This window comes from Lepidothrix coronata, unplaced genomic scaffold, assembly GCF_001604755.1.
Source record: "Lepidothrix coronata isolate B3197 unplaced genomic scaffold, Lepidothrix_coronata-1.0 Scaffold1, whole genome shotgun sequence".
Classification (NCBI taxonomy): domain Eukaryota; kingdom Metazoa; phylum Chordata; class Aves; order Passeriformes; family Pipridae; genus Lepidothrix; species Lepidothrix coronata.
The window spans coordinates 1,112,713-1,139,641 of record NW_016690181.1 but is presented as its reverse complement, the minus strand read 5'-3'; the positions used below and the strand labels follow the sequence as shown (position 1 = coordinate 1,139,641).

Here is a 26,929-nt window from a genome sequence, read left to right as displayed (position 1 = left end):
TTGTTGCCTTTTCTTTCTTGACTTCTTTGTGGAGTATGCCAACACCGCAGTCTGTAGTGGGGTGCTGCGATAGCAGACCTCACCCTCAAGACCTGGTAATAGTGTGACTGGCTGAGAAAGTATTCCAATCTGTGTCTACAGCTCTCCTTGTTCCTGGGTAGCTCTCTTAACGCTGTGTTGGGTATTTGTATGCTACAGAAATACCTGCAGTGTTGGACATGTCCTCTTACTATTTATGGCCAGCAGAAACCAATACTAGTTTTTATGTGCTGCTAATTTCAAACATTTGTCCCTTTGTTGTGGTAACTCATCACAATTCTAGTACTTCGTTGTGACTGCTGATTGCTATTATAGTGTATCTCAGCCCTGTGTTATGTGAGAGGAGGGAGGGAGGGCTGTTTGTGCATGGGAGGCCCTCTGGCAGGGGAACTATCCATGTGTCTAGCGCAGTATCGTGTTGGGACCAGGATGGAGCACAGCTACCTCATGCCTTTCCCTCCATGATCCACATCTTCTGTTCTCCATCCAACTGGTCTCAATTCATTTGTTTGTACCCAGGATTCAGTCCCTTATCACAGTGTAGTTTGAGAGCTGCTATATAAACAGTCTTAGAGATAGGAAGGAAGAATTTTTTAAGAGTGCCATGTACCACAATGAAGAGCCTCATACATTTCTATAGGATTCTCTTTCTGGTGTGCACTAGGGACTACAGGACATTGCATTCCTTCACAGATTGTGGATTGAGTAAAATAATTCACAGCAAGTTTGTTTAGTTCAATTGTAAAGTTATAGTGGTGTTAGTTAAAAATTTGACACTAGGGCATTCAAATTGCCTTGTGATGCTTTATGAAGGTTTTAAAGTACTTTGCTGGGCCCTCCCTGAAGTTTGGGAGTTACTTGTGCAGGACCCAGCCAGACAGAAGACATATTCTGCTGTTGAAAATATGGTCTCTACTTTTCAGCTGCCTCTGTGGCCTGGAAAAGGAGAGAGTGGCAAAGAGCTCTGATTTGGCAGTCTTTCCTGGTGTCTTTGATAACTCACAAATGAACTTTCCCATCCTCTATGAATCTCACAGACGTGTCACCTGAAAGAGATGATAAACAGATTAAGTAATGCGAAAGCTGCCTTTTGCCTTTTTCTGCTTTGTTTCTGAGCTGTAACTTGAAGCCTTCTGGCCAGCTCTTTATTTCCCAGTCCCTTCCGGAGTTCCTGACCTTGTCATCCACTCTGGCAAATGAGAGCATCAAAGAAAATGTCTGGGTAGTCCCAGGTTTCAAAACTGAACCACACTTCCAGCTGTGCAGGTATTTAGTATGACAGTCTGAGCTGCAGCAATTGTTTTCCTCATTACTGCTACTCTGTATGACATAGTCCTCTAATCGTCTTCCTGGCATGCAGCAGTTAATGAGGCTTGAGGATGGGATGTGGGGAAGGAGTTAAGTTTGAGTTCCTAAGAACTCAGGTGAGTAAGCCTATGTCTGAGAGGGAATTGTAGGGGAAGTTTGTCACTTTAAGTTCCCAGAAATGTGCTTGGTGTGCCAGACTTGAACAGTGTTCTGAGCGTAGCTGCACTGAATAGGTGAGAGAGGACCTCAACCGATGGATGCATTATGATGTGAATATTTTAAATCCATTTCTATTCAGAAGGAAATCTCTGTGCAAAAATAAAATTACTTTCAGATAATTTTGGAAATGATGCAAAGTAAATCACTGTTGGTTTTTGCTGGATATGTCTTTATTAATCTGCTGCAGCATCAGCTTCATTAACTAATCTCTCTACTGTGCTCCATCTCCTTTGTTCATTGTAATCACATTATGGTAAGCAGAAGGAAGAATTATTTTGTAATGAAGATTTGTTGCTGTTGCTGTTTTATGGACTGTGCTATTAGCTATTTTACATGTTCATGTGTAACCACAAGACTTAGAGCAAGGTGGCCTACTCCTAAAAAGAGTGATAACTTTTAATAAATTTTGTAGAAAACATTCCTTGAATCTTATGCATAACAGATGTTAAATGCTTTATCAAAATAAAATTAACATCAGATTGGAAATTGTTGTTGTTCTCCTTATACCCACCAAAACAAATTTTTCATGCATATTCCTTTTAAAATCTTTGTTCTTCACTAGTTGCTCACTGCTACTCTTTTTAAGCAGTTTTTGAACCAACCTCCTTCAGGTTGTTGTATTTCAAATGTATTTGATGCAAGTGTATAATGACAGAAGATACTGGCATCATTAGTATTCATATAATTTATTTTTTTACAACTTCAATTTCTGCTTATGTTAGCTTTTCTGTGCTGTTTGAGTAGTGTTTAAATATACATATAAATTTAGGAAAAAACAGGTAACAGGTAAGAGCAGAAAACACATTTTAGCTTGCTTAGGACTGCTATGCACTTCCCATGCTATTTCAATGTTTAGACTAAGGCAGGCTTCACAGTATAGTGAAGTGTCTTCCTTCTTCCCGACCTTGTTTCCTTACCCTTTTCAATTGTATATTTTCATAGATATATGCCACGTGACCTTGGTGCTGTCACCCTCTCACACCTAGAGAAATGTCAGGCTTTTATCTACTTTCATCTGCTGTGATAGTTGAGTGAGTGTTTGTTCCTCTGTGTCACTCTGTTACACAACAGTCCCTTTCTTCAAGTAGTGGTAGTTGAACTCTGTCTCAAAAGCCATGGGTTTTGGGATTGGTACCTAATAGTGTGAAAGAGCTATCTCAGGCCTTCAAGGGTCTTTTGCTGCCTGAAAATCTGTACAGACTGCATTGTTTATGCATTGTTCATGATTTCAAGCTGGTTTTCCACAGCAGAGCTGGGATTTTTAAAAGAAAAGTTGAGAATTTAATTTTGCTTTTATAAAGAAAATCCCTCCCCCAAACAAATGTATTTTAACATTTGTGTATCCTGTTAAGGCTATCTTGACACCTCCCCACCCCCCTCAAATGAGTTATTTCTTTTACTTAGTCTATTATTTGAAGTTTCATGTAAACTGCCATTGAGGTGGCTGATCTTTTCTCTTAGCATCTGCACTTGGCATTAGCAGGTGGTTTTCATAAGCCACATCTGTGTTTTGATAAGTGCACTGCATCAGCAGCTTTTACCAGATGTATTCTTCCTGCAGTTGCGTGAACCAAGTTTTCTAACTTTGGTAAAGGGCAGACATTCTAGCTTCTTAAAAGGTCAGGACTCTGCATGTCCTAAGTGGCCACCACTGCCCATTCCGTGAAGATGCTACTTCTGCTCAAGCTTCCCAGAGTAAAAGGCTGTCTCTTATCTTGTTGCCCATGCGAAACCAGTTACAACAAGGTCCTCAAATACCAAAAGCAAACCCAGCTTTTGGAAGCCTTCTATTTTCTTCTAGAATTTTATGTTTTCATAGAACACATTTCCTCACAAGTCCTAAGAATACTTTATGAGCATAAAGTGTTTTGGAGCAGGGATCAGACTTTTGTATATGCAGCAAAGAAAAAGGGGGCACAATGGCATTAAAGAACCTGGCCAGAGCCATGTCTTTGCTGGGTGGTTTTGTTCTCTAAGATCACAAAGTGTAAGATGACATGACTTCATGTGTAGAGATTGCATCTCCCCTGGGGAATGGTGCAGTGGTTGGCTGCTAGTCTTTGTGCAGTACATGGGGAGACATCACCACTGTGCACAGAGAATCTTTGCAAGTTTTGGTCAGGGTTTCCACAGTTTCCCTTTCTTTAGTCCAATGCTTTATGTGAACTTTAAAAGCCAGTGCACTTCACAAATTTTATTACTACCTTCCTATCTGTAGCATAGATTTAAAAGAAAAGTTTTGTAGAATTGAAGGGTTTACTGCAGTAGCTGCTTTTAATAAAATGAAAGAGGTACCAAAGCAAGAGGGATGAGACAGTGCCTCACAGCATTCAGTGTCACAGTCATTTATTTAACTATGATTGCAGATTGAAGTTCTGTCCAGGTAGAATGAGAACTTGTATCCAAATTCTGGTTTGCATGGAAAGTATGGCATTTGCACAGAATTCCGTTGATGCAAAAGTCTGAATTATACTATGTCATTGCTCAGTATACAGCTGGGAAATCAAGGCTGGATGAAAGTGGACTGACTGGACTGTAGCTTTGTTTTAAATCCTCCTTATTTCATGCTTCTTTAAATGCTGGTGGTATGATAGATTAAAAGACTTCCTCTCCTCTTCCCTCCTCCCCTCAATGCCTCTGCATGAAAGGAAAGTATCATTATTCCACAGCGATTCAAAGCACCATTCTATCATCAGGAGTATTTCTGACTCGTAGTTATCAAGGAAGATGCCTGATGCTCCCGTTCCAGCAGTTAAAGAGTTTAGGGGTGGTGCAAACAGGAACACTCTTCTTGTACTGTGCCATGGCATGGACAGGATTACAGAGTTTACTGTGACCGAAGGGGGCCATCCTGTGCTTTGTCTCCTAGCTCATGAATATGTGTATCAGAAGTCTGGTAAGATGAAGTAAAGACTTTAATGGTTTTAATAGGGCTGTATCTGAAAAGAGTACTGACAATGCCTCATGTTTGTCTCTGCACCAAATATTCGTATTTTTATAGTTATATATAATTTTCAAAGAAGACTAGGGGGAAACCATGCAAGGATGATGGTAATCACAAGGAATGGTGATTTTTGACTCTCAGATTGTGTTAGGCATTGTTAGAGCCAATGAAAGCTCCATGCAGCTGGGAGTAGTTTCAGAAAGTTACTTGAGCAGTATGTCTAGTATAGCAGCATGCTGTCTTGGTGAACTCTGTGTACTTGGCTTCAATATAGATTTTAGAATTATTTATAAACATCTGTTCTGAATTTGGTAGGAGGATTGTTGACTGGGTGTGCACTCCTGTTTGCAAGACACAGCAAAACAGTTTTGACTTTTGGATACAAAATGGTATTGAGTAATAAGAATAATGAGAAACACTGAAAACAAATTTTAGGTAAATTTACTTGATTGTTGATAGTTTTATTTTTTTTTATAAAAAACCCTGCATTCGCCAAAGTCAGGTTTTTCATACTAATATCACCTCAACTTTCCCAGATTACAGCAGCAGGTATAAGGATACATATTATGCTGATGTTGCAGAGGAATGCCGTGTTTGGGAAAGTTGTTGTTGTAGGTATCTTAACTTGTCAGTAGAGTGCAGAAGCTCTAACGGCTGAAAGCTTTGGCATTCCTGCCTACAATTTTTGATGGAGCAGCATGGACTCTTAATGCTCTTCTCGTTGCACCTTTTTTCTCTCAACAGCTGCCTCCTCAACCCATTTTGTACGGGATCGTGTTCTCTGAAACAAAATTTAGAATGAGCCCTGCATTGTCTGTTTCTTTGTTCCCATGGCCAAGGCCAGTCCCTCAGGAGGTGCAAAGATGGCAGCTTGTCAAAGATACTTCTGTCAAGGCCACCGATAAATAAGGGGCAGAGACACTGTACAGTATACTGTAAATGGAAAGGAAAAGAAAAATCTAACTCAGGTTTTCCCCGTAAAATCTTTAGACCTCATGACCAAGAAAATACTTGGGTTAGATTTGCTTCAGGATTATATATAAGATGCTTGCATAGTGATTGCATAGGTGTGCCTTTAGAAGGCACAAAGTATCCTAGGTACAAGTGAAGGTAGTTTGGTAAATGTGTACCCTACCTATAGGCTATCATAGGTATTGGTCACATCCTGGCAAGTGATAGAATCCAAGAGACAACAGCAGTGACTACTGGCATATAGTCTGCCATACTCACTGCAGGTCTGCTGTAGCTGTATTTTGTGGGTTTGGTTGTGTTTGTAAGCAGGATGTGGAGATGCTCTCCATGAGAGTAAGCCACAGAAGGGTAGAAAAAACCCCAAAACCCTGACATCAATTGTTCAAAAAACCCCAGAACCTACATGATTGCCCAGATCAGCATGAAAAATCTCTCGATGCGGGGAGTGATTGATAATATTGCTGTACTGCTTTTGAGGTACTGTCTCAGTACAGATTGAGATTGAGTTTGGAGTTAACTTGGGTGATGGGAATTGACAGGAAAACACAAGTATTTGCAGTGATTACATTGCAGGGTTATTTTCAAAGTTTGTATGAGTAGACACAAACTTAATTCTTAAAAAATTTATTTAAGATTTTCCTTGCACTTGCATTGTATGTATTGGCTTTGGTATGTTTGATTACTTTGGTGAGTAATTTGCTGATCTGTATTTGTAGAAGCTGTTTTGTTACATGACTACTGCCAGTGACTCCAGTATTTTTGCTTTATTGCCTGTACGTGTTTCTAAAATAAACAGGCGACTTTTAAAAAGTCAGCTCCTTTGTTCTCCAAGTGCCCGACTGTTATTTGAGAGGGTGGAGAAGAAGTGGGGCAAATTTTGGAAAGTATAAAATAACAACTGCCCCCTTTCCTTCCACCCACTGCTTCCTCCAGCTCTGTATACCTCCTTGCACTTCTGTACTCTGTGTGTGAACTCATGTCAGGAGATCCAGCAAGTTGTGTAAAAGTCCCTCTCAGGGGTCTTGATTCTCCCATGAATCTTTTCCACTGGCTCATTCTTCTACATCTTGCAGAGTGTCTTTGTCCCTCTAGGGTTGCATTAGCTTTACATGTTGGCTGCAGAAATGATTTGTCATAGGAGCAGCAAATGGTGTAGGATTTCCTTTGGGCTGCCTGTGTTTTCTGGACTGCTGCAGCAGTCTGTCAGGTCTCTCATGTAGCTCCCTATTAGAGCCCTGCCACTGCATTCTGTACTTGTGTCACTGTTCTGTTGCTGGGTCTGCATTTTTTTAAAGCTTTCTGTGACTGAAAAGGTCCAGGTCTTTCCTGGGATGTACACCATTAAATGGTCTTTCTACAGCTTTATCTTTGTCCAGATAAAGCGTTTTCTTGCAAAGCAAATTAGGAGAGGTATTTCCCAAACATAGCATGCATTTTTCAAGAAGTGAGGAAAAATGGAGGATGAGGAAACTAAATGTTAGGGCCACAGTGACTTCTGGGCAGCAGAAGTCAAATATCTTACTGGAGAAGTGTACTTTGAAGTTGATTTTATTGGTGCAAAGAATACAGCTTTCATACCTGTGGAGCAGAGCACCCACTCCTAAGGATGATGACTTGTTTTGTCATTCAAATGCAAACTGTTGCACATATGTGTAAGACTGTGCTGATGAACACAGGTTTTGCTGAGAGAGCTTTTTAGTGTTCGCAATCGGGAGTCAAGGTCAGAACATCCAGAACAGCTGCGAGTCTGCTTTGCATCCTGGCCTTTAGGTATTAAACTGTGCTTTCTTTCCCAAAGTTCTCTGGTTTGTACCTAAATGAAGCATGATATAAACACGTGTTTATGGGAGATCAAATGTATAGTTTGTAGAGCTGGTGGCAGCCATATGTTGTTTTGTTTATGCTCCCTGGCTGTAAGCTGCAGGAGAATGGGGGGATCTCCATTCTCGGCACCCCTGTTCCTGCCCTTTCTCTTGCTTTGGCTTAGCAACTGTGTGACAGGTGTGCTCAGTGCTCTGGAAGGGCTGGCTGGTCCTGTGACACCTTGATTATTTATTTTGGTGTGGTTCTTTTTCTGATCACAGCTGATCTGAGTCATTGCGTGAGTGTGTGATTGCTAGAAAGTAGGAACACGTGGGAGGTTGGAGCAGTAAAGAGTAATTGCCTCTTATAGCAACAGTCTGCAGTCACGATAAAAGTCTGGGTGCTGTGAATCTGCACCCAGAGCAAGGGGAGATAGTATTTCTCTCCTTGTTTGCTAGTGGCTTTTTTTGGTTTCATGAGACTCAAACAAAGGTGCTTGATTGCTGCATAGAACTTTATGGCTGCATAGTGTGGAATCCTCGAACCCTGTGGTAAAAGGTGGTGTGGCGATTTTATCTTGTGTTGTTTGTGTCTTACTGGGATTATGTTTATTTTAGTATGAGTATATATGTATATATGAGTATAAAGATTTTTATATTCAGAAAATTTTTGTATCTCAAGGATTTTATATTTGGAATTTCTTCTTTATCTGTAATGTTCAGTAGTGACTGTGGCCTGGGAGAACATCAGTTAGTGAGAACCTACAGTGTGAAGTCATTTGTTCGTAGGGTTATGTATAATACATGTGGACTGAAGGCAGTGAGTTTCATATAATTATTATAGCTGGGGTTGAGAACGCTGCTTGTTGTTGAAGTTGCTTTATATCTGCAATTAGAATACCCTGGCATTTAAAACTATTAAAAGCTTTTCCAGTTTTCAGACATTTGAGCACAAATGCTCTATTCATGAATGCCTGCCTCAGGCTAGATTTTCTTAAAATTATTTTTAAGCTTCACCCAGAACAGTTCAGCTGCTGCAGGAGATATGGTTACAGGGAAATTGTGTTTTAAAATATATAAGAGCAACCTACGGTGACCTTTTATTTGAATTTCCCAATTGATTTAAAATTTGAAATCTGATGTGTATTTTTTTAATTGCCCATCTGAATCTTCACATTTTTGCCCAAGTTCTAAATAACTAAAACTATTTAACATGCTCAGTGAAGACTTATAATAACATATCAGAAAAAAGGTTTAAGGGATCTGCTTTCTCTGAGGTTGTACTCTCTAGTATTGACCAATTGTGCTTGCATCATCCCCTTAAGGAAAAAACCTCATTGAGCACTGCTTTAATAAATTGAGCTCAGTGTCCCAAATAACAATTGAAGCCCAGGAATGGGACTTGAGAAACAAGGTCTTCTGTCTGATTTATTCTCGATAATCTGTTTACTGACCTCAGCTGCTGTCCTGGAAGAAACACTGATTCAATTATGAAGTGTACAAGTGAATTTGGGTTAGACACTGACAAAAGAGTAGGATTTGGTACCTTTGGAGCAGAGAGATCAGCTTACAATCAGCTATAATGCACTAGAAGAGGGGACACAAAACCTGTAGAGCAGTTGAAGGCACTAGAAGTGAACGTGGGCCCATGGACAAGATATCAGAGAGAACAGCAATTACCCATAAGAGATGATGTGTGTGCATAGGAGGAGAAGGATATGAACTCAATGAACTATGTGAGATGATGAGACTGGAGGATTAACAGTAGGACTGAAAATTAAGGATGCTCATAGGATTGGGAAGCAAGATAGGGCTGAGATCATACTAGGATGGTGAAGGAAAGACTATGTGTAACTGAAGGCTCTCTCTGGTTTTTTCTGTCTTCTGCTGTTCTCAGATTATTGTGACAAACTGTCCCATTTCCTCTTAAATCAGGCCTGCTGTACAGAGCAGCTGTCAGTTTTTTCTATTAGCTCACCTGGCAGAGGTTTGTACATGGATATGAAAGTCCCTAAACTAAATTATGTTGGAAAGCATTTGCTGGTCAAAACACCTACAAAGTTACACATGTACCTGTTAAATGCATCATTTGCACATTTCTACCTTAGATACAGTAGGTAGGCACTTGTCCTTGTTCATTTGTTCTTTAGGGAGCCTTATGAGGTCTCTGTTCAGTACTCAATTATATGTAATGCAACATTTGGTATCTAGCTGTACATAATGTGTTTCCCTTTCTCTTCTGGTCTGACTTGGGGCAATGGTGATGGATATGTTGAACAGCTGAACACTCTCAGCTTAACTAAAATCTCTGGGAGCTGTCCTTGTATTTTCTATGTCAAGTGCCACGTATGTGTTACAGGAAGTACCAAGTTCATCCTGTCTCAAGGCAGGTACCTCAAAATCAGTAATGTGAAGTACAGAGACTTCAAGGTGAAGCATTATTTCTGTCTGCAAAATACGTTTCTATGCTCAGAAATGTCTTTAAAACTTCTTTATGCTTGAAAAGCTCAAACGCTACAGTGATTTTCTTTATGGAAATCTTAAGTGTCCTAAGGCATTGTTTTGAATGTTGTTTTGGTACAGAAAGCATGGGGTAAAAACTGAGAACCGGAGAGGAGGGACTCCAGTCAGGGCATATTGTGCTTTGTGCCACCTGAAAGTTAAAGCTTTCAGTGAAAGCAGATTTTAATCAGTGAGGGACTAAATGTTTCTGCACACATGTAAGGAAATTTGTTAACAGGAAGATCTAGGGCCATGAATGAGTGGATGTCAACTGGGTTTGAATTTTTTAAGTCTTGTTTTAGCTTATCTAGTTTCTAACTGACCTGATGATACCGATCCAGCTGATTATCAGGGGGATGTATATACATCTGTGCTGGTTTAAAAGTAAACTGGCAGGAGAAATGAACCCAATTCAAGATATTACAAGTCAGACTTATAATTTACTAAGAAAATACAGAGCAACAGTTGCTCTGTACAATGATACAGAGAAAAGTGGTTTTAACCCCCAAAGACAGATGTATAACCCAGCACCCTGGGACAAGAACAGAACAGTGTTTGTTAGCCCCTGTCCTGAGCACCACGTGGCCCCCCTGGGTGCAAAGTAAAAGGAAAGGAACACCTGTTGGTCCAGATAACAGTGCACCTTCAGCTTAATTTTAAACAAAATGTGGCTAAACTGCATTAAGAACAAAATCATTTTTATTTCTAAGTCAATTTCTTACAGCTTTAGAAAACCATTAAGCTTCATCCAAAAAAAACTTTACCAGAAAGCTGCAGCTTACAAGATTTGTCAGTATCCAAGCATGCAGCAAAATATAGAAGAAATATAAAGGATCTTTCTCTTGTTCTTAGCTTCTCAGTACTGAAGTCAGAGAAATAGGGCACTGACCTCTTCTTCCTCATTTCTATCCTACTATGTATAAAAAAATCCATGATAATTATTGAGAGAGATTAAGAACGTCCTCAAATATTATGCTTTCAGCCCAGAAATAAGATGGTGTTTGCTGTTGGTTTGGTTGGTTGCTTGTTTGCTTGCTTGCTTGGGTTTTTTTGTTTGGTTTTGTTTTGGGTTTTTCTGGGGAGGGAGTTGTTATTTGTGTTTCTTCCCTTTGGCCATGTCCTTTTTTCATTTTTTTTCTAATATGACTCATTTTGGATGTGGAAATTGTCTGTAGTAGCCAGTCATAGCTGCTTTCAGTGGGAATTTTAGTATTTATGAGTGCATGGTCCTTTGCACTTGAGGAACAATCCTGTCCATTTACATTTCAAGATAGTTTTTTGGGTTCGTTGTTTGTTTTTTTTTTCTAAAGAGTACTTTTTGAGGACTACAACAAACACTCTGGATTAAGTGGTAAAAATCAGTGTGACCTGACAATTCTTGTGGCTCACAAGTGTATGATGTGGATCCATACTCCCCAAAGCACAGCCAGTCTACCAGTGCTCCACTCTACTTCCTTGTGAATGTTATTCCTGGAGTTTAGAAAACTGACATGCATCTTTTTGTTCCTTCATATTTTAAATGGTTTTTTTTTAATGTGTTCTGTTTCCAGAGAGACTGCAGAAGGAGGAAGAGTGATTGTAGAAATTGATGACAAAGTGGCAAAAGTCAGAAATGTAAAGGTATGCTGCTTGTCTTCTCTTTCTCATATAAGGATCCTGATATCCTGATGCTTTTCTATGTTTGCTTGGCTATTGCATGATTCTAATAGAAATATTAAGGGAGAATTTTAAGCTGGCAGAGCTCTGGAAGAATTGCAGCAGAAGTATGTGGGAGGATTGTTTTGGTTTTGAGGTTGATGTACATCATTCAAAGCTGTTAGTAAATTGTTTATGATTTTGTGCTTATCTGACTAACATCTGGAAAATTTCTTTCCCTATGTCTCTCCTCCTCTCATATTTGCACTCAGAGTGCAAATGATTTGCATGAAATGAAACAAAATGTCTTCAGCTACACTTCAGGCCCTGGTAAAAGACCAAGAGCTGTAAGAATAAACTGAATGCAGCCATCATCATTTGTGAGAGTTCTGGAGCCAGCGTGCTTGGGAACTAGGCGTCTGCTTTAGACTCTTGAACTACTTAAAACTGCCACAGTCCTTCAGTAAATTAATAGAACAGGAGCAAAGCAATTCTGTGCTGTCAAAAATGTTTCTGCTTGAAACTCAAATAAATGAACTGTGAGATTACTGTGGGGATCCCAGAAGATGGATGACTTTTGTATGTTGTCTCCTTCTTTCTTTATATCTGCAAGCAACCCACTTATTCCAGATTGCTGATTCCAGAGAAATAATACACTAGGTTTAAAAGAGAAACCTTGGCAGAAATTGAATGAAAAAATTTGAACTATTTACCTTTTTCCATTATAATTATTGTTGTATTGATTACAAGTGTTTCTTATTAAAGAAATGAGGGAAAAATATTGGGGTATGAGAGATCTTGTGGATGTAAAGTGTTGTTTATTTTCTGTATCTTCTCTTTTCAAAGGCTGTATTTGCAGAGCCTAAGACTCACTACTTTCTGAAATATTTTCCCCCAGTTCCTTATACATGTGATAGAGCTCTTGAAGAGACACATATCCTCTGGGAGTGATGCTGTCTCTTCTGGTGCTTAGTTGGGGAAGGCTTTGGTCTCCACCACAGGGCTGTGAGGTCTGGGGCCTGGGAGGCTGCCTGTCCCCCTGGGTGAGCCCACCCTGGCAGGTTGTGGCCCTGGTCCTGCAGCTGCCTGACTGACTCCAGATAGGCCTTGTTAGACCTAGAGCTTTCTGTGGTTTATTTGTTTAAAGAGGAGCTGTGGCCTGCCCTGGCATACAGGGGAAACCTTAGCAGCAGTAACATTTATATGTTAGATGTGAATGGTGTTAATTTCGTGTAATGTTTTGACTCATTGGTGAGTAGATCAACAATGTATAGTTCCTTTTTCGTAAGCTTATCCGTTTTATTACAGATCACTTGGCCAAGATTATACAGAAAGACTTATGTGATTCCCTTTATTTCAGACATAATTTCTGACTATTGTGCTAGAAAGGCGTCACTGTTACTAACCCATAAAGATTAGGTTTGGACTGTGCAGTCCCAGTGGCAAAAGTATTAGCTTGCTACCATGACAAAGCAAAGGGGAACTGGGGGAAGACACCTGCATTTCCAACTATGCAGTGAGAAAATTCTTTTTCTCTTCTCAGCTGGTGCCTCATTTCTGCGATGCAGTTCTCATTGAAACAGAATGACAAAGAAATCCCCAAAGGGTTAAAGCTCTCTTGGCAATACGTAGAATTTGAGGACTAGCTAAATTATGTTTATTGATACATCTTGGAGAACCTTAGCTGCAGTAAAAATGCTTCAGCAGGTCTGTCATGGATGTCTCTGCTCACTCTAAGCATCAAAGAAAGTTGAATGAAGATGTTAAACTATTTGCCATTCCTTTTCCACAATATAGATCCTAGATTAGCTTCCTGTTAATTTGAAATATGCTTGCTTTTTGATCAGCATGTTCAGGGTGAATTGGTCTTTCTGTCTTTCTCCTTTTGTTGTCAGGTTGACAGTAGGCTTGATAGCAGTTGGGACTCAAGAGAAAAAACTGTGGCCTTCAGCTTTGATTACTGCTACTGGTCAGTTGATCCTGAAGATCCAAAGTATGCATCTCAGGAAATGGTGAGTGATGCTGTTTCTCACACTGGGTTCCCATCCCACTTTGTCCTTTATAATCACATCTACAAGAAGAGATTGAGGTGTAGGATACATGAAATTTCACGTTCTACTCCTTAAGTAGGTGCAGTAGGAATGCAATACCCTTGTTTGTCAACTAATACACACTTTCATTAGATACGTTAAATTTAGTAGTGATCATTAATGGTGATGATCTGAGGACTCTAGCTTAGAAATGAGAATTTTTTCAGGGATGGGAATCAGGGCCTGGGGGAAAAAGCTCTGAAGGAAAGCAAGAGTGTTGAGGTGATTGTTTTGAGAGGATCAACAGTGAAGTAATCACATCTTTAATGGTTGTAAATTTTACTTATAATATATTGTTCAGAGCTCTTTTCCTTGACAAAGCATCAGAAATTTTATAGTTAGTGGAGATTTATCCTAGCGAGAAGATCCAGTGTTTGATTGTTTGAAAAGAAGATTGAAGGATTTGGTATTAAAATACAATGAGATTACAACTCTTTGTTAATAAACAAGGAATTTATTAAATCTATAAATAAATACACTATACAGCAAAGCTATCCAAATCTTTCATTTTGCATGCATTTGATCACATATTTCAGCATTAAAATCAGGTTTTAGTGCTGTTTTGTTTTCAGAATTGTATAGTTTCATTTTCATCAGTTGTCAGTACAACTGTTCCTGAAATTTTGACCTGTATAACTGTGTTGCTTTTCGCAGAAATGATCATTTAAGACTGAGTTAGTTCTGTAAAATTTATGTTTCTGATAGTCATGAGCACAGGATTGTTTTACTTCTGGGAGTCAACATGTGAAAAAAATGTCAAATTTGGCAATTACCAGAACTATAGATTAAATTCTTGACTGTGCTTCATTTCCTTTTCAGTACAGTAGTGTGGAAGATATTTTGGGAACTTGGGAAGTGTATTTAGCGTTTAGAAAAGAAAATTGTCTTTCTAAAGTACTCAGCACTAGATAAACTTCCATTTTAGGGATTACAAATAACAAATCTTTAAATTTTGAACTGCTGGTGCTCCCCCCCAACCCCTTTATATTGTCTTACTTGTTTATTTTGATTTTGTGTTCTTTGTGAGTTTCTCTCATAATACGCTTAGAAGCTTCTTAAAAATATTGAAAATACAGTTGGCTTTCTAGCTGAAACAGTTTAGTATGAAACGCTGATAAATACAGTCTGCCAAGTCAGTTTTATCTTTACTCGGTATGAAAATTTATCAGAACTGCCAAATGGAAAGTATAAATATTGACTACAAACCATAAATTTTTGTTCTTGTTGTTGTTAAATACAACTGTGACTGAAAAAGAACGTAAAGTGCAATATAAACACTGCAGCTTCATTGCTGGGATTGAATAGATATTTCAGATGCTGTGGAGAGCCTCGTTTTATCATGCAATCCATTTTTATCCAATAAAGACACTGAGGGGGAAATATGAACTCCTGGGTCATAGAAAATTAAGAAGTGGGAAGTAGTTTCCTTACTTATGCCTGGTGCCAACTGAAAGGACAGCCAGGGCTGCTCCATGTAACTGTTGGAGCTTAGACAGACATTTTTCATGAGTTAAGAGAAGTTAAAAGATGGACTGATGCTTTGAAAGGCCTGGAGTCATGAGCTAATATCTTGGGCTTTTTGCAGTCTTCTACAGTCTTTGTGATTGAAGAACCAGTAAAACATACTTTATATGCTCTTGAGAAGAGGCTGCTGGGATACTGCAGTCTTACCATGCTTTTGTGCATTTCTCTGCCCTCTTACACTGTATGAACAGAGTTTACTGTGCTAATTCCATGTTTTGAATCATTAATTCAGTGATGAGCTTGAAGCTTCTAAGCTTCCCTAAAAACTTCAACAACAATGTTATCAATAGCCAAAGGAGGTTCAGTACCACTGTCATCCAGTAAAAGCTTTCTTTCATGAGCTGACCTTGGATTACTTTTCCCTTGAAGATGTCCTGCCAACTGCTATTGTATGTGATTGGTATATTGGTTGAGGATGAAAAGTAGATAAAAGTATCTGTCTTTAGGTTCACTTTTGTAGAATGCTGTCTTTTAGTAAATTGTATAAAAATGAAGTCCTAACAGTTTCTTCAGTTGTTAAGGATTCTGTGACACTGTAACAATAGTGGGGCTGGAAATGGTAGTGTTTAAGTAAAATTAGGATTTTAAAGATAGAAATCTACTTCTCTGAATACTTCTTATAGTTCCTTCCAGATGTTAACATTGTATGCTTCAGGTTCCTGTCTCCTGTATTTCAGAGATGACTACACACAGTACATTTTATTCCCTATATATTTTAATCATATACTTCAAAGGTACTTGTAATGGACTTGGGTCACACATGTGTAAGTACTTTCAAATGTTTGGATTTATTGTTCTGTTTATGAAGACACTGCTTTCTCTGCCACCTGTACTTTCCATGTATTTTCCAAAATGAGAATACATTTAGCCCACCTTTTGTGTTTTTTAGAAGTCAAGTATAAGTGAACTGAATTCTTAGTTTTCCTTTAGAAGTTGCATAAGTTCTTTAGAAAATATAAGATTTTTGAAATAGGTCAGCTGTGCAAGCATCGTGTTCATTTTCCAAATAAGCCAAATTTTACAATGTGACCTCTGTTTTTTAGGTGGCCAGTTTGAGATCCTTGGGCCTGTTGCTTTTGTTTTCTCACTGGGCAGTTGAATACTCTGTGTTGATACTGAGCTGAGGTTTTCATCTGCTTTCACAAGTGTGCAATTCTTTCCAAAGGAGAGTCTACCTTTTTCCTTTTAAAAAAAATTAGACAATTCTTTTTTCCCTAAGTGGATTTGTTGATGCATAAACAGAATAGAGAAATCAAGAAATACCATAAGAGAAGAGTAAATGGCTAAATCAGCTGGACCTACCAGCTACTGCAGGAAGAAAGAAAGGGAACAGATCTGCTAAATCCTTCAAAGTAGGGAGATATGAGCCAGGCACCAGAGTTACATGGCAGAGAGAAAGAAGCTGAGTATCAAAAAATTGTATAGGACCAGAGAAAGAACAGGTAGTAAATAAATATTGATTAAGGACAGAAGCAGAACATTGGATGGGCAAAGTATGAAATTAGAAATAAAAGGAAATTCTAAAATATTATAGACATTTAAGAGAAAAAGGTCATACATGGTTTTCTGATCTTAACTCTGCAATTTGTTACATGCATTTTTGATGGTTATAAAAGAGTAAATGGTTTTCCAAACCATCACTGTCAAGGTACAGTTACGCTCCTAAAAAGCTCAAAATAACTAACCCCCATCCTGCAAAAAGCCAAATTCAAAAGAGAAAACCAAAACCAACCAACCAAAAGAAACAAAAGAAAAAAAAAACCCCATGCACCAAAAACCCCAAACAAAAAACCCCCACCCCTCAAAAAGAACACCCCCAAACCACAAGAAAGTGTAATACTGCAGGTGATGTTCCTTTTCCTGCATTTTTGAGACAAACTGTTGATTTTCTGTGTGCCAGCTTGCTGCAGAATTAGTTCAGCCTCACAGAGGGAAAATTCTGGTTGTCTGCACCTGGGATTTACCACTTGCAAACAATGAAATAGTTTCCTCATGTCTCCCTGAATTCTAAAAATCCAAGGCTTTTTTGGGGGGAGGTGAATTTGATATGATACAAAACCTTCTTTAGTAAAGGGGAGCATTTTATGTAAAAGCAATTGTTGCTTCCTTCTCCCCCCCCCCCTTTTCTCCACAGATGTCTTCAGGAAGCTGTGTGTAATTCTGGATTGTTTTTCAAAGACAATATTGGAAATCTGACACTCTTTGGCCGTTATATAACTATGGGACTATCCTTTACTAGAGGTTCAGGATGTATTTCCAATTTGCAGTAAAAACACTTTGTGATAATGTTATTATAATCATATTTAGGGTTGTTATTTCTATTTTTACAGGAAAATTCAGTCTTGCTGATTTATTCTGCTGGTTGAATGTGGAAGTTAACATGTAGGTGTCGTGAGACATTTATAGTTGTCTCAGGAAAAAACATGTAAAGTTAAACTTAAATAAGTTTTTGTCTGGTGTAGAACAGTCTGTTTCAATCTTTTGAGTTTCCTTTGTAAAACCTAAAATAGCTCTTAATGGATCTTTCCCTGGCTCTGGTTTAGCTCCACCAAGCAAAAGAGAATGTTTAAAACAGTTGCAAAACTTATGCAAATGCTCATTTAAATCCAACTGACAAAAAAATGTTTCAGCTTGATCTAATGCAACCACAGTTAAACAAATTATTAAGGGTATTTTGCGCAAGAATATTCTTAGGGCTACAGGAACAAATGCAAGCATTAAGTATTCTTGTAGCTGGTTGCTATAGCTTCAGTCCTCAGCTTCCCTCCAGCCATCCTTCCCATCCGGTTATTGTGCACACGCGGTAACTGCGGTGGGCAGACTGACCCACAGGATGTACAAGCAGGTATTTACGCACAGCAGTTGCCATAGATAGCTGATGTGTAGCAATCTGTTCCTTTTGATAAGAGCAATACATTCCATGACTAATAGGCTTTGAATGGTAGAGACAGAGAAATCCAGAATAGTGTTGAAGTTCCCAACCTGCACTGATTTCAATGGGAACCAAATCTCCAACTGGTTTTTCTTGAAACATTTTTTTCTACATCTCAAGCTTAGCTTTTTGTACCCCAGTGCATCAGTTAAATGGAGATGATAATGTTTATAAGAGAAAACACAATTTAGACTTTAAAATTTTTACCTCAGGCTTTCTAAAGAATTAAATAAATAGTATTCATTTTGATCTAGGAAAGTCACACTTCTGGGCTTGATAACTATTTTATTTTCCTTTGACGTATATTAAGTTTATGCAAATGTGAATATTCCTTCAGCATCTCTCTGAATATGACCATTTTCAGTAATACTGTGACCCTCATTGGCCCTCCTACAATGCATTCATAAAGGCCCTTGACCATAAAAGCCATGACCAAACAAAAAGATAACTGTCTTTGTAAATCTAAGAAATATGGGAGTGCACAGAGGTAGTTGTAAACAGCTGAGTGATGATATACTTTTGAACCTTTTTCTCTGAACGCTTACATTGTCTTTTTGATGAGAAGTATCTGCCTATCAAATAAAAAAAAAGTTTTGTGTTCAGTATTTCATGTGGATTTCCCTGTATGTGGAAGTTGCACCGTGATGTGTCACATGAGAAAACTGTTATCTTAATAAATCAGGATGGTTTTACAGTGAGAAACCAGTAAGGGTATGAAAGCAAGTCTTATTGCAAATGCCAGTAACTGCTCCTAATTTCTTGACCTTCTTACCTTCCAGCCCCACTTCCATTCTTCAGCACTGGCTTCTGGTAAGCAGAAGAATAACAGTGATTTTTTTTTATTATTATTATTTTTTTTTGGTGCACTTCCCTTAAGCATTTGGACCATTGAGGGTTTTACAAGCCTGTTCAAAAGCAAGACAGTGTGCTCAATTAAGGGTTGTTTATATCTTAACTTTATATAATAAGTGACACAGGCTCTCTTTGCCTGTCTGTCCATTCTGTATATGTGTCTAGAAGGAACTCCTTTCTCTTCAAACACATTATCTAATTGTTTCTGTCTTTGTTTATAAATATACTCGTTTGGAAAATTATTCTGTGCTCTGAAGGCAGAAACGGGATTTACTGGTGGCTCATGCAAGTGAACACACATGAGCCCTGTAAACAGCTTTTTTCATTTCTTATTTGTTTAAAAAGTATCCTAAGTGCTTTCCATCACATCTGACTTCCTAGCACAGTTGGGTTTTATACTGCTTCCAGCTAATAAAAGTAGCTGAGGAAAAGGGCAGACAGGCAGATGATTTTCTTACCTGATTATCAAGTGTAACTGAAAAGCAAATAGAGAAAGATGTTAGTTTTAATATGCAAGATTTCCAATATAGCAATAGATTTTCTTGTTTTGTTTTTCAATGGTTTTGTTTATTTGTTTTGCATGTTAACTGAAAAAGTTTACACAAGTTACACAACAGCATTGTTTGGAAGGAAAACATTGCAACACATTTTCCAACCCTTCATCAAACTAAGTCACTGTACTCATTCCTCTTTTTTTAAAAAGTGCAAACATAGTCATGCTTCTAAAGAACTTTACCTGAGAGACCTTTCCTCTCTGAGTTTGTGACATTTTCATGCCTCTGTGCATTCCCTGTGGGATTCACCTTTTTAATAGTCTTGTAAATTATCAAGACAAAAATCAAAACCTGGTGTCTGGCATATGCACCTAATTGTAAAAATGTTTAAAACAATAAAGCTCTAATTTACATATCTTGAAAAATTCTTCAGTTTTGTTTTTTCTCTCTCCTCCCCCCCTTTGTCTTGGGGTAAAAGATGGGAGAAAGGCGGCAGTGGCTGTGGGCGTAAATGGCATTTTCGCACGAAATATTTGAAAAGCAGAAAGCATTCCATCCACAAGAGTTTTTTTTCTCCAATACAGAGTGAGACAGAAGTGAAAAGGAGAGCGTGCTATAAGAAAAAGGCTTTTTGTGCAATAACTGGATCAGTATATAATGGATTGTGTTGGAGGCAGGGAAACCATCATGAGTGCATTCTATATATCTTCTGCCAGCAATGCAGCTGCTGTGTTCAGTTCATGATCGAATAAGGTCGTTTTTTCTGACTAGTCCAAGATTCCTTTACAGAAAGCTTCTCTGGGAATTATTGTGAATAATTGTAAACTTCAAAGCAGGCTTTATTGGAAGACAAAAAAAAAAATCAAGTTGATTTTCAATTTACTATGCATGATATTAAAAACATTTTGATTTGGGGAGACAAAAATAGTTTTCAGTAACTGAGGCATTGAGTTAATTAATAGAAATAATTGTATATTTGGAGACATTCATAGGCAACTGTAATCTAATGCAGATACTTTTCAAATATGAAGCCTAAACAGGAGTACACGAGAAAGGATTAATCTGAGTATTGGTAACAAGCTGGTGGAAAGCAATAAACTGTTTCGCAAACAATGAAGCTAAATGTTTTCTGACTGTTCAGTCTGCTAGCACTCATGCACGCTGATTCTGTTTCCCTGATAGGCACTGACTGTTGCTTAACTAGATACACAGAGCACATTTGTTACAAAAGGCAGTCAGTATAATTCACTAAATAATATTGAAAGGATATGTAAGTGCATTCAACAACTTAAAAGAAAAAAAAGGTAACAAGTTCTTTGGGTTGTCAAGTATTGTGCATGTTGCAGTGAACCTTCTACAAATGTTCTACTTCTACAAACCTTGTGATTTTTGTGTATTTTACAATTAAAAACAAAAACTTGTTATGGTGACCTGCAAACTTTCTGAAGTATCCTGACAGAATATGCTTATTTGGATGGATGATTTGTTTTTCTTTTCAAATTAACTGAGATCAAAATGTAAGATACAGATGTATTTAAGAAAAAAAATCTATTATATAGATAAGCTGTATGCAGATGTTGATCTTTCTTACTTGCAGATGGATGTTCACAGTTTAAATTCCTCTATGTAATCACACCACAGTTTTTCCTCCATACTCATAAAGTAGTGATATTTTTTCCTTCTTTTAATCTAATCTAAGGACTATTCTGTATTCTTTCTGTTTTGCAAATGGGTGCCACGGCCCAAAGGGGGATGGGGCCGTGACACAGCACAGACGGGTCCAGAGTCAAGGTAGAGGTGCAAATGGAATGCTTTATTGAGGTGTGTGGTGGTTTTATGATTTCAGGAAGGGAAAGGGCTAGAACATGGGGTGCAGCATGAGACAGACAATCAGGGGAACAAATCGGGGTAGGGACACAGGCGAAGGGGGAGGAACGTGGGAGGAACCAGGGAAGGAAAGGGTGAATGGTCTCCTCTCTGCAGTTTCTTCAGCCCATCAGAAAGGGAAGCAGGGAAGTGGGCATGCCTGGGAAATACAAATCCTGGGGGAACATACAATGTATGTATTTATAAACACATAAAAACTGTAAAGTCCGTATCATAAAGTCCTTTCAGTCGCTGTACATCTCTTTCCATTCCTGAAATCGTTCCCATTCTGATTCCTGGTGTTCCCTTGTTCATTGGCAAGTATTTCCATGGCATGGCTGGTAACAGAATGGAAGGTCATATCCATGGTACTTCCAAAGTAGCAGATTGATCCAAGATTATTTTTTAACCTGGAGTGAGTTTTCTCCAATCTTAGGCATGCTGTATGAATAACTTCAGTTAGGCTACTCTTTTGGGAGCTGAATTGACTGAAAAATTAGTCTGAACTTCAACTAAGTCTCTAAGATCGTGTAGGTCTCTGAGTTCTATAGTCATTGAATGGAAGGATGCTGATAGACTTTTGGTAGGAGACTGGGCCAGGTTTGGAGATTTTATTTTCTGACATTGGGGTTTTATTTGGTTTTAACAGGCAGCTTGCTTATGAAAGATTTTGTTGGGCAGGACTGTGCTAGCATTGAATAGTGAGATATGTTTGTTGCAACAGCTGTGATCAAGTTCAACACAGTCATTTTGTTTATTTCTGAAAATGTGCCATGTTTCTGACATGTTGGAGGCATAAAATTGGAACTTGCCTTCATAAGCAGCTAAAGTCTGAAAAACCTAAATAATGTGTCCTGTATCACTGTTTATTAAAGTGTTTGTTATGACCAGCAATTGTTCCTTTACATTATAGCAAAAAAAGGCCCTTCCCTTTTTTGTAAATTTGTGCCTCCTTTATTTATTTATCTTCAATAGTAGCTAAATTTTATATTTTTCCATTAACTAAGATGGTATGCCTCAGAGAGATGTGTGTGGCCTTAAACACAAACTGAATGAATCATTGTTTTGGCTGTATCTGAGCACCTGCATGCTGACTCCCAATTCAGTTTTGGTTTTAATCAACAAAAAAGCCTACCCTTGAGAGCTCTTATGTGAAAAGCAAAATTAACATCTCTGTTCAGTTGTGACTTTTCTGGCAAAGTGGTTTCTGATGGCAGTGCCTCTAAACTGTGTAAGATAGAGTGAAGGTGAATAAAATTAATTCAGTCTAGAAATGCTTGCAGTAGCCTCAGCACATCAAAAGCAAAATAGTTTGTCAGTTTAGGGTTCCTTACCCTCAGATGTACACACTAATATGGATAGGTTCTCACTCTTTACATCTTCAGTGTTAAAATGTCAGAACATTCTCATCTGAAGCAGGAGTGGTGATGTTCTGTGTCTTAGATTGGTAAATGTATTTTGAAGTATGTCTTACCAGACTACATCACATGAAATAACTGATTAAGAAATTTTGGAGTGGACCATTTAAATCAATCCTTGCTGGATAAGTAAAATTCCTGAGATGCTGAATGGCAATAACTGTTTTCCTGGATTTTTTTGGTGTGCCTGTAAGGATTGACTGCTTTCAAATTACATCTATTAACTTTAAGATGGGTCTCAGTTTCTGCTCCACCGTTATTACAAGTGTTTTCCATTCTGAATTTTCAGCCATCCCTTTCCTGCATGCACATATGTCTTTAGGAGTGTGTACATGGGTTGTATCATCGATACCATGTGCTTTTATGGCATTATTGGCAGGTTTTCTTATGAAGAAAAGAGTTGTCTCTAAAGAGTATGTGCCTCATCCCATGTGACGGACCTATATATAAACCTTAGGTCTGAAAAATTAGTCTAAGGAACTGTGAGGAACCAGACCCAAATTAATTAATTTGGCCTACCTATTTTTTTTATATTTATGAATTTTTATTTTATTATGGTTTCGTAGACAAAGATGGGTAAAGAAACCCTTCTCTAGTTAGCATTGCGGAAGTGGAGACAGGAAATTGTAGAGGATTATTTAGTCAATGTAAAGTAGACATACTTTCAGGGAAGTTTATATCTGTACTTCATATGTGGTTTAGAAGAAGAATTGTCAACATCTCTAGGATTTTGATCCATTTGGAATGTGACCAAAAAGAAGACCCCAAATTACTGATGCAAGACTGCTTTATGCATTTTGTTTTGGCAGCTTAAATTTTCTGAGTTCATAAATGTTTTGTGAGTTTTGTCCATATCTTGGTTTTAGTAAAACATCTATCACTGTATATTGAAACTGGGCTTCAGTAATGCAACATTCGTGAAAGAACCAATTGCTCTGAAGAGAAACAAAACAGAGAGACATGTCTTATCTTGTGTTATGTTTTTCTAAGTATGTTTTGCTATGATAGCAGAAAAGTGGATTTGAGCAACTGCTCGTAGACTTAGGAATAAATCAGCTTTTTTTGGCTACAACAACAATATTGAGAGCTTCATAGGTAATACATATTGTAATCCTCATTGTGGAAAAATGAGATTTCCTGATGGATTTTAAAAGTCGAAAATCTCTGAGGAATGATTCACAGGCTTTTGAAGCAAACCCTATTGGGACAGTCTAGGAACACAATAATAATTTGGCCACATGACCAATAAATGTAACCTGAGTCCTTGAAAGAATGATCAAAAAGCTTCCTTACATAGAGTCCCTGAAAGCACATGTCTGTTTTGGGACAGGAGTGGTGCATCTACAAATTCCATGAGCAGAATAGAAAGGTGCTACTTTAGCTGTTGGTATGGTGACACACATGCTTGGGCTTGCCTCGCTTGGGCTTTGGAATTCTGCCTCTGTGTCATACATAATCTCCAGGACCTTCCTGTACAGAAGTGGGTAACTAAGGCTACCCTGCATCACGCACGTCATGCATGAGGTCATCATGCTGCTTTAGTAGGTGACAGTTCTCTAAGGCCCTTTTCTTTTTGAGTCTATCTTATTTTGATGCTCTTAGCTGCATTCTGTTTCTTAATGACTGAAAGTAAAGGCCAGAGTAGTTCATGAGTGACCAGTGTATTTTTTTATTGCTGTATGTTGTATCCTGTTTCCAAACAGAACATAAATTCTGCTTCAAAATGTATGACTGTCTGAATTCACCAACCTTTTCATTACCTGAAACTTACTTGCTTTTGTCTTTTTTTTTGTGATTTTTCTTTTGATTTTTATTAGAAGAAAGAGCATTTCTCATAGCTGTCTTGAAATAGGAAAAAAAGATGGATTCATGTTAAAAATCTAGAGAGAGTTGATAGGAATTTATTGTTGAAGCAGCAAGTTTTTCTTATATTCCATCATTTTTGAGTTCCAATCAAGTGAAAGAGTTTGGTGGAGCTAGTTAATGTTTTAAAGCCAAATGTAATGATTGAGAAATGTTTTAGTCCACAGTTTGATGCTGTTATTTGTTCCTTATTAATTTTTTGACAGCTAGCGTTGTTATATCTCTTAGTTATTTTTAATGTGTCTTATAGCTCTAAACCAAGAAATTTAACCTGAATTTTCAGTTTACATTCAGAAAATTAGCAAGCTTCTTAAATTTTATGTGTGGAGAATGAGATAATTTAAAGCCTCAGCTCAAGTAGCTTTTGATATTTTTAACTTAAACTCAAAATCAGCAGAAACTCAAAAGAATTGTCAATGCCTTAAAGATATATTGAGTCTGAAAACACGAAGATTTCAGAGGATTGTAGAAACTTGCTTCCAGCTCATTGTGTATTCCTTTACATCACTACTGTGTGTCTGCTTGGTACAGCACAATGCTTTTATTGTCTCCCATCCTACTGCATGTCATTTGCATAAATTTATTGCTTATTACAGTATATGGAATGTAATCTTTTTATATTCCATTTGCTATGAATCTAAGTGGTTTTCTACAACTGAATTTCACTGCCACGTTGAGTTCAAAGAGGGAACAAAATAGATTAGGAAGTCATCATTTACTTCTCAATTGATTAACCTGGAGTTGATTTTTTTAAACTCATAACAAACTGAAGTTGTATCTGTACAAGCCCCACTTAATGCCAGAGAATATTCCCTAAGCACTGCAGCTTGGTCATCCATATTCCTAAATTGTTTGAGTATTCTTGGTGCTGTTTGGCCTGGGACAACTGGTATTTCTCATAGTGGTTTGAAGGCACAGCTCAGGAACTGGCAGGGACCATGACCATTCCTGACTGGCAGTTTTTATGTGGCTACTCTGCTTTGGAGGCTGAGGGTGCTTGATAGGCTGAACATAGGCTAGTCTGTGCCATATGAGCTGGGCACTTTTAAATTGCTGGTGATGGGAGCTGACTGAAGAGCTGAGTTACCAGTAGAGGGATTATGGATGGAGAGTTAATTTTGGGGTCTGCAGTTTGTTGCATACAGTTTAGCACCTTTGTTTTAATAGCTATGCTTCATACTAAGTATCAAAAACCCAGAACTATTTTTTTTTTTTCAAATGTGCTGTCCATGAGACATCTAGCAGCATGAACACTGTAATGTTCTTCTGTAGGAAAGAATCTACAGACTGTCTTGCAACCAGACTCTGCTTAACAGAAGGTTAATTTCTAAAGATGAGGAAAAGAACCTGGGGAGAAAAATTATTTGATAATGGGACTCTAAAGAATACAATGATACACATAGAATAATATTTAAAGAGGATGCTTTTAAAAATCCTTTTCGGGTCAGGCTCTAATTTTTATTAGTCTCTCAATCACTTTTTTAAAAGAAGTGTTAAAAGTGAAATGCTTTAAATTGTACAGAGCACTGTGCTACTTTGACCTGCACTTTGTGCAGCTTTGATCAAAGCTGGCAGCCATTTCTAAAACAAAGAATTTGCAGATGCTGTGACCTTTTTTTAATTTGACGAGAGCAGACTATTCAGATCTTGAATGTAAGAAGCACCCAATGTTTCTGCTGTAAGTCATTACGCTGAAGAGAGAAGTCTGAGCTGAATTTCCTGGGAGATAGATGGTCATCTTAAATGGCATAGCTGTCCAAAAATCACCCAGCAACTTCACCATGTGGTCATTATATTCAATACTCTCTTGAAACAGAAACAGTATTCTCTGGATTTCTAGTTAGGTGAGTGATGAAACTGTTCTCAATCTAAAAGGGAAAATAATGGAACTACAAATATAAATTATTAGGTTGTCATATTTCAGTACATCCTGAGACTTTGTGTGAACCTGTCTTTTTCTGAATCAGTTTATCGTAATAAGACACTTGTATTAATGAGCTAAGGGACACGTATTTAAAATGTATTGATTTAACATATGCTCAATACAATAAATTTCTTTTGCAACAGAACTGACCTTTGAGTTGCAAACTATAAGTGACAAAATTTATACCTCATCTTAAAGAGTATTGTACTAATACTTTGTAGAAGGGTAGCTAGTTAATTAAATCTGGCATAAATGCATTAATGTCTTGTATTTCAATCCTTTTTAAATCACTTTTCTTGAACCTCCAGTTCTCTGCCCATTGCTTGCTCATTTCTTGCCCATTTTAGTGTGCCATAGGCACAAAATCTTAATTTGTAAAGGGATAAAATCTAATGCATCTTCAGCTCGGAAAAACTTTAAATGCTGATGAAACTTCTTCCTTCTGTCTCATTTTGAAAGGGAAAAAAACCACAACCTCTGCATGTATTTTATTAATCCATGGAAAAAAATGTTGTTTTTCCTAAACAAGCAAATGTGTTTTTCTA

The 26,929-nt window shown here is 37.9% G+C and overlaps 1 protein-coding gene across 1 annotated transcript in view; it reads left to right on the top strand.

The window, feature by feature from the left end:
- The window catches only part of STARD9 (StAR related lipid transfer domain containing 9), a 101,679-nt gene that overhangs the window by 2,370 nt on the left and 72,380 nt on the right, over positions 1-26,929 (top strand). Inside the window, exons 2-3 of the mRNA XM_017808635.1 lie at positions 11,337-11,406; positions 13,317-13,433. Coding sequence (XP_017664124.1) covers positions 11,337-11,406; positions 13,317-13,433 — 187 coding nt within the window. The remainder of the gene's footprint in view (positions 1-11,336; positions 11,407-13,316; positions 13,434-26,929) is intronic.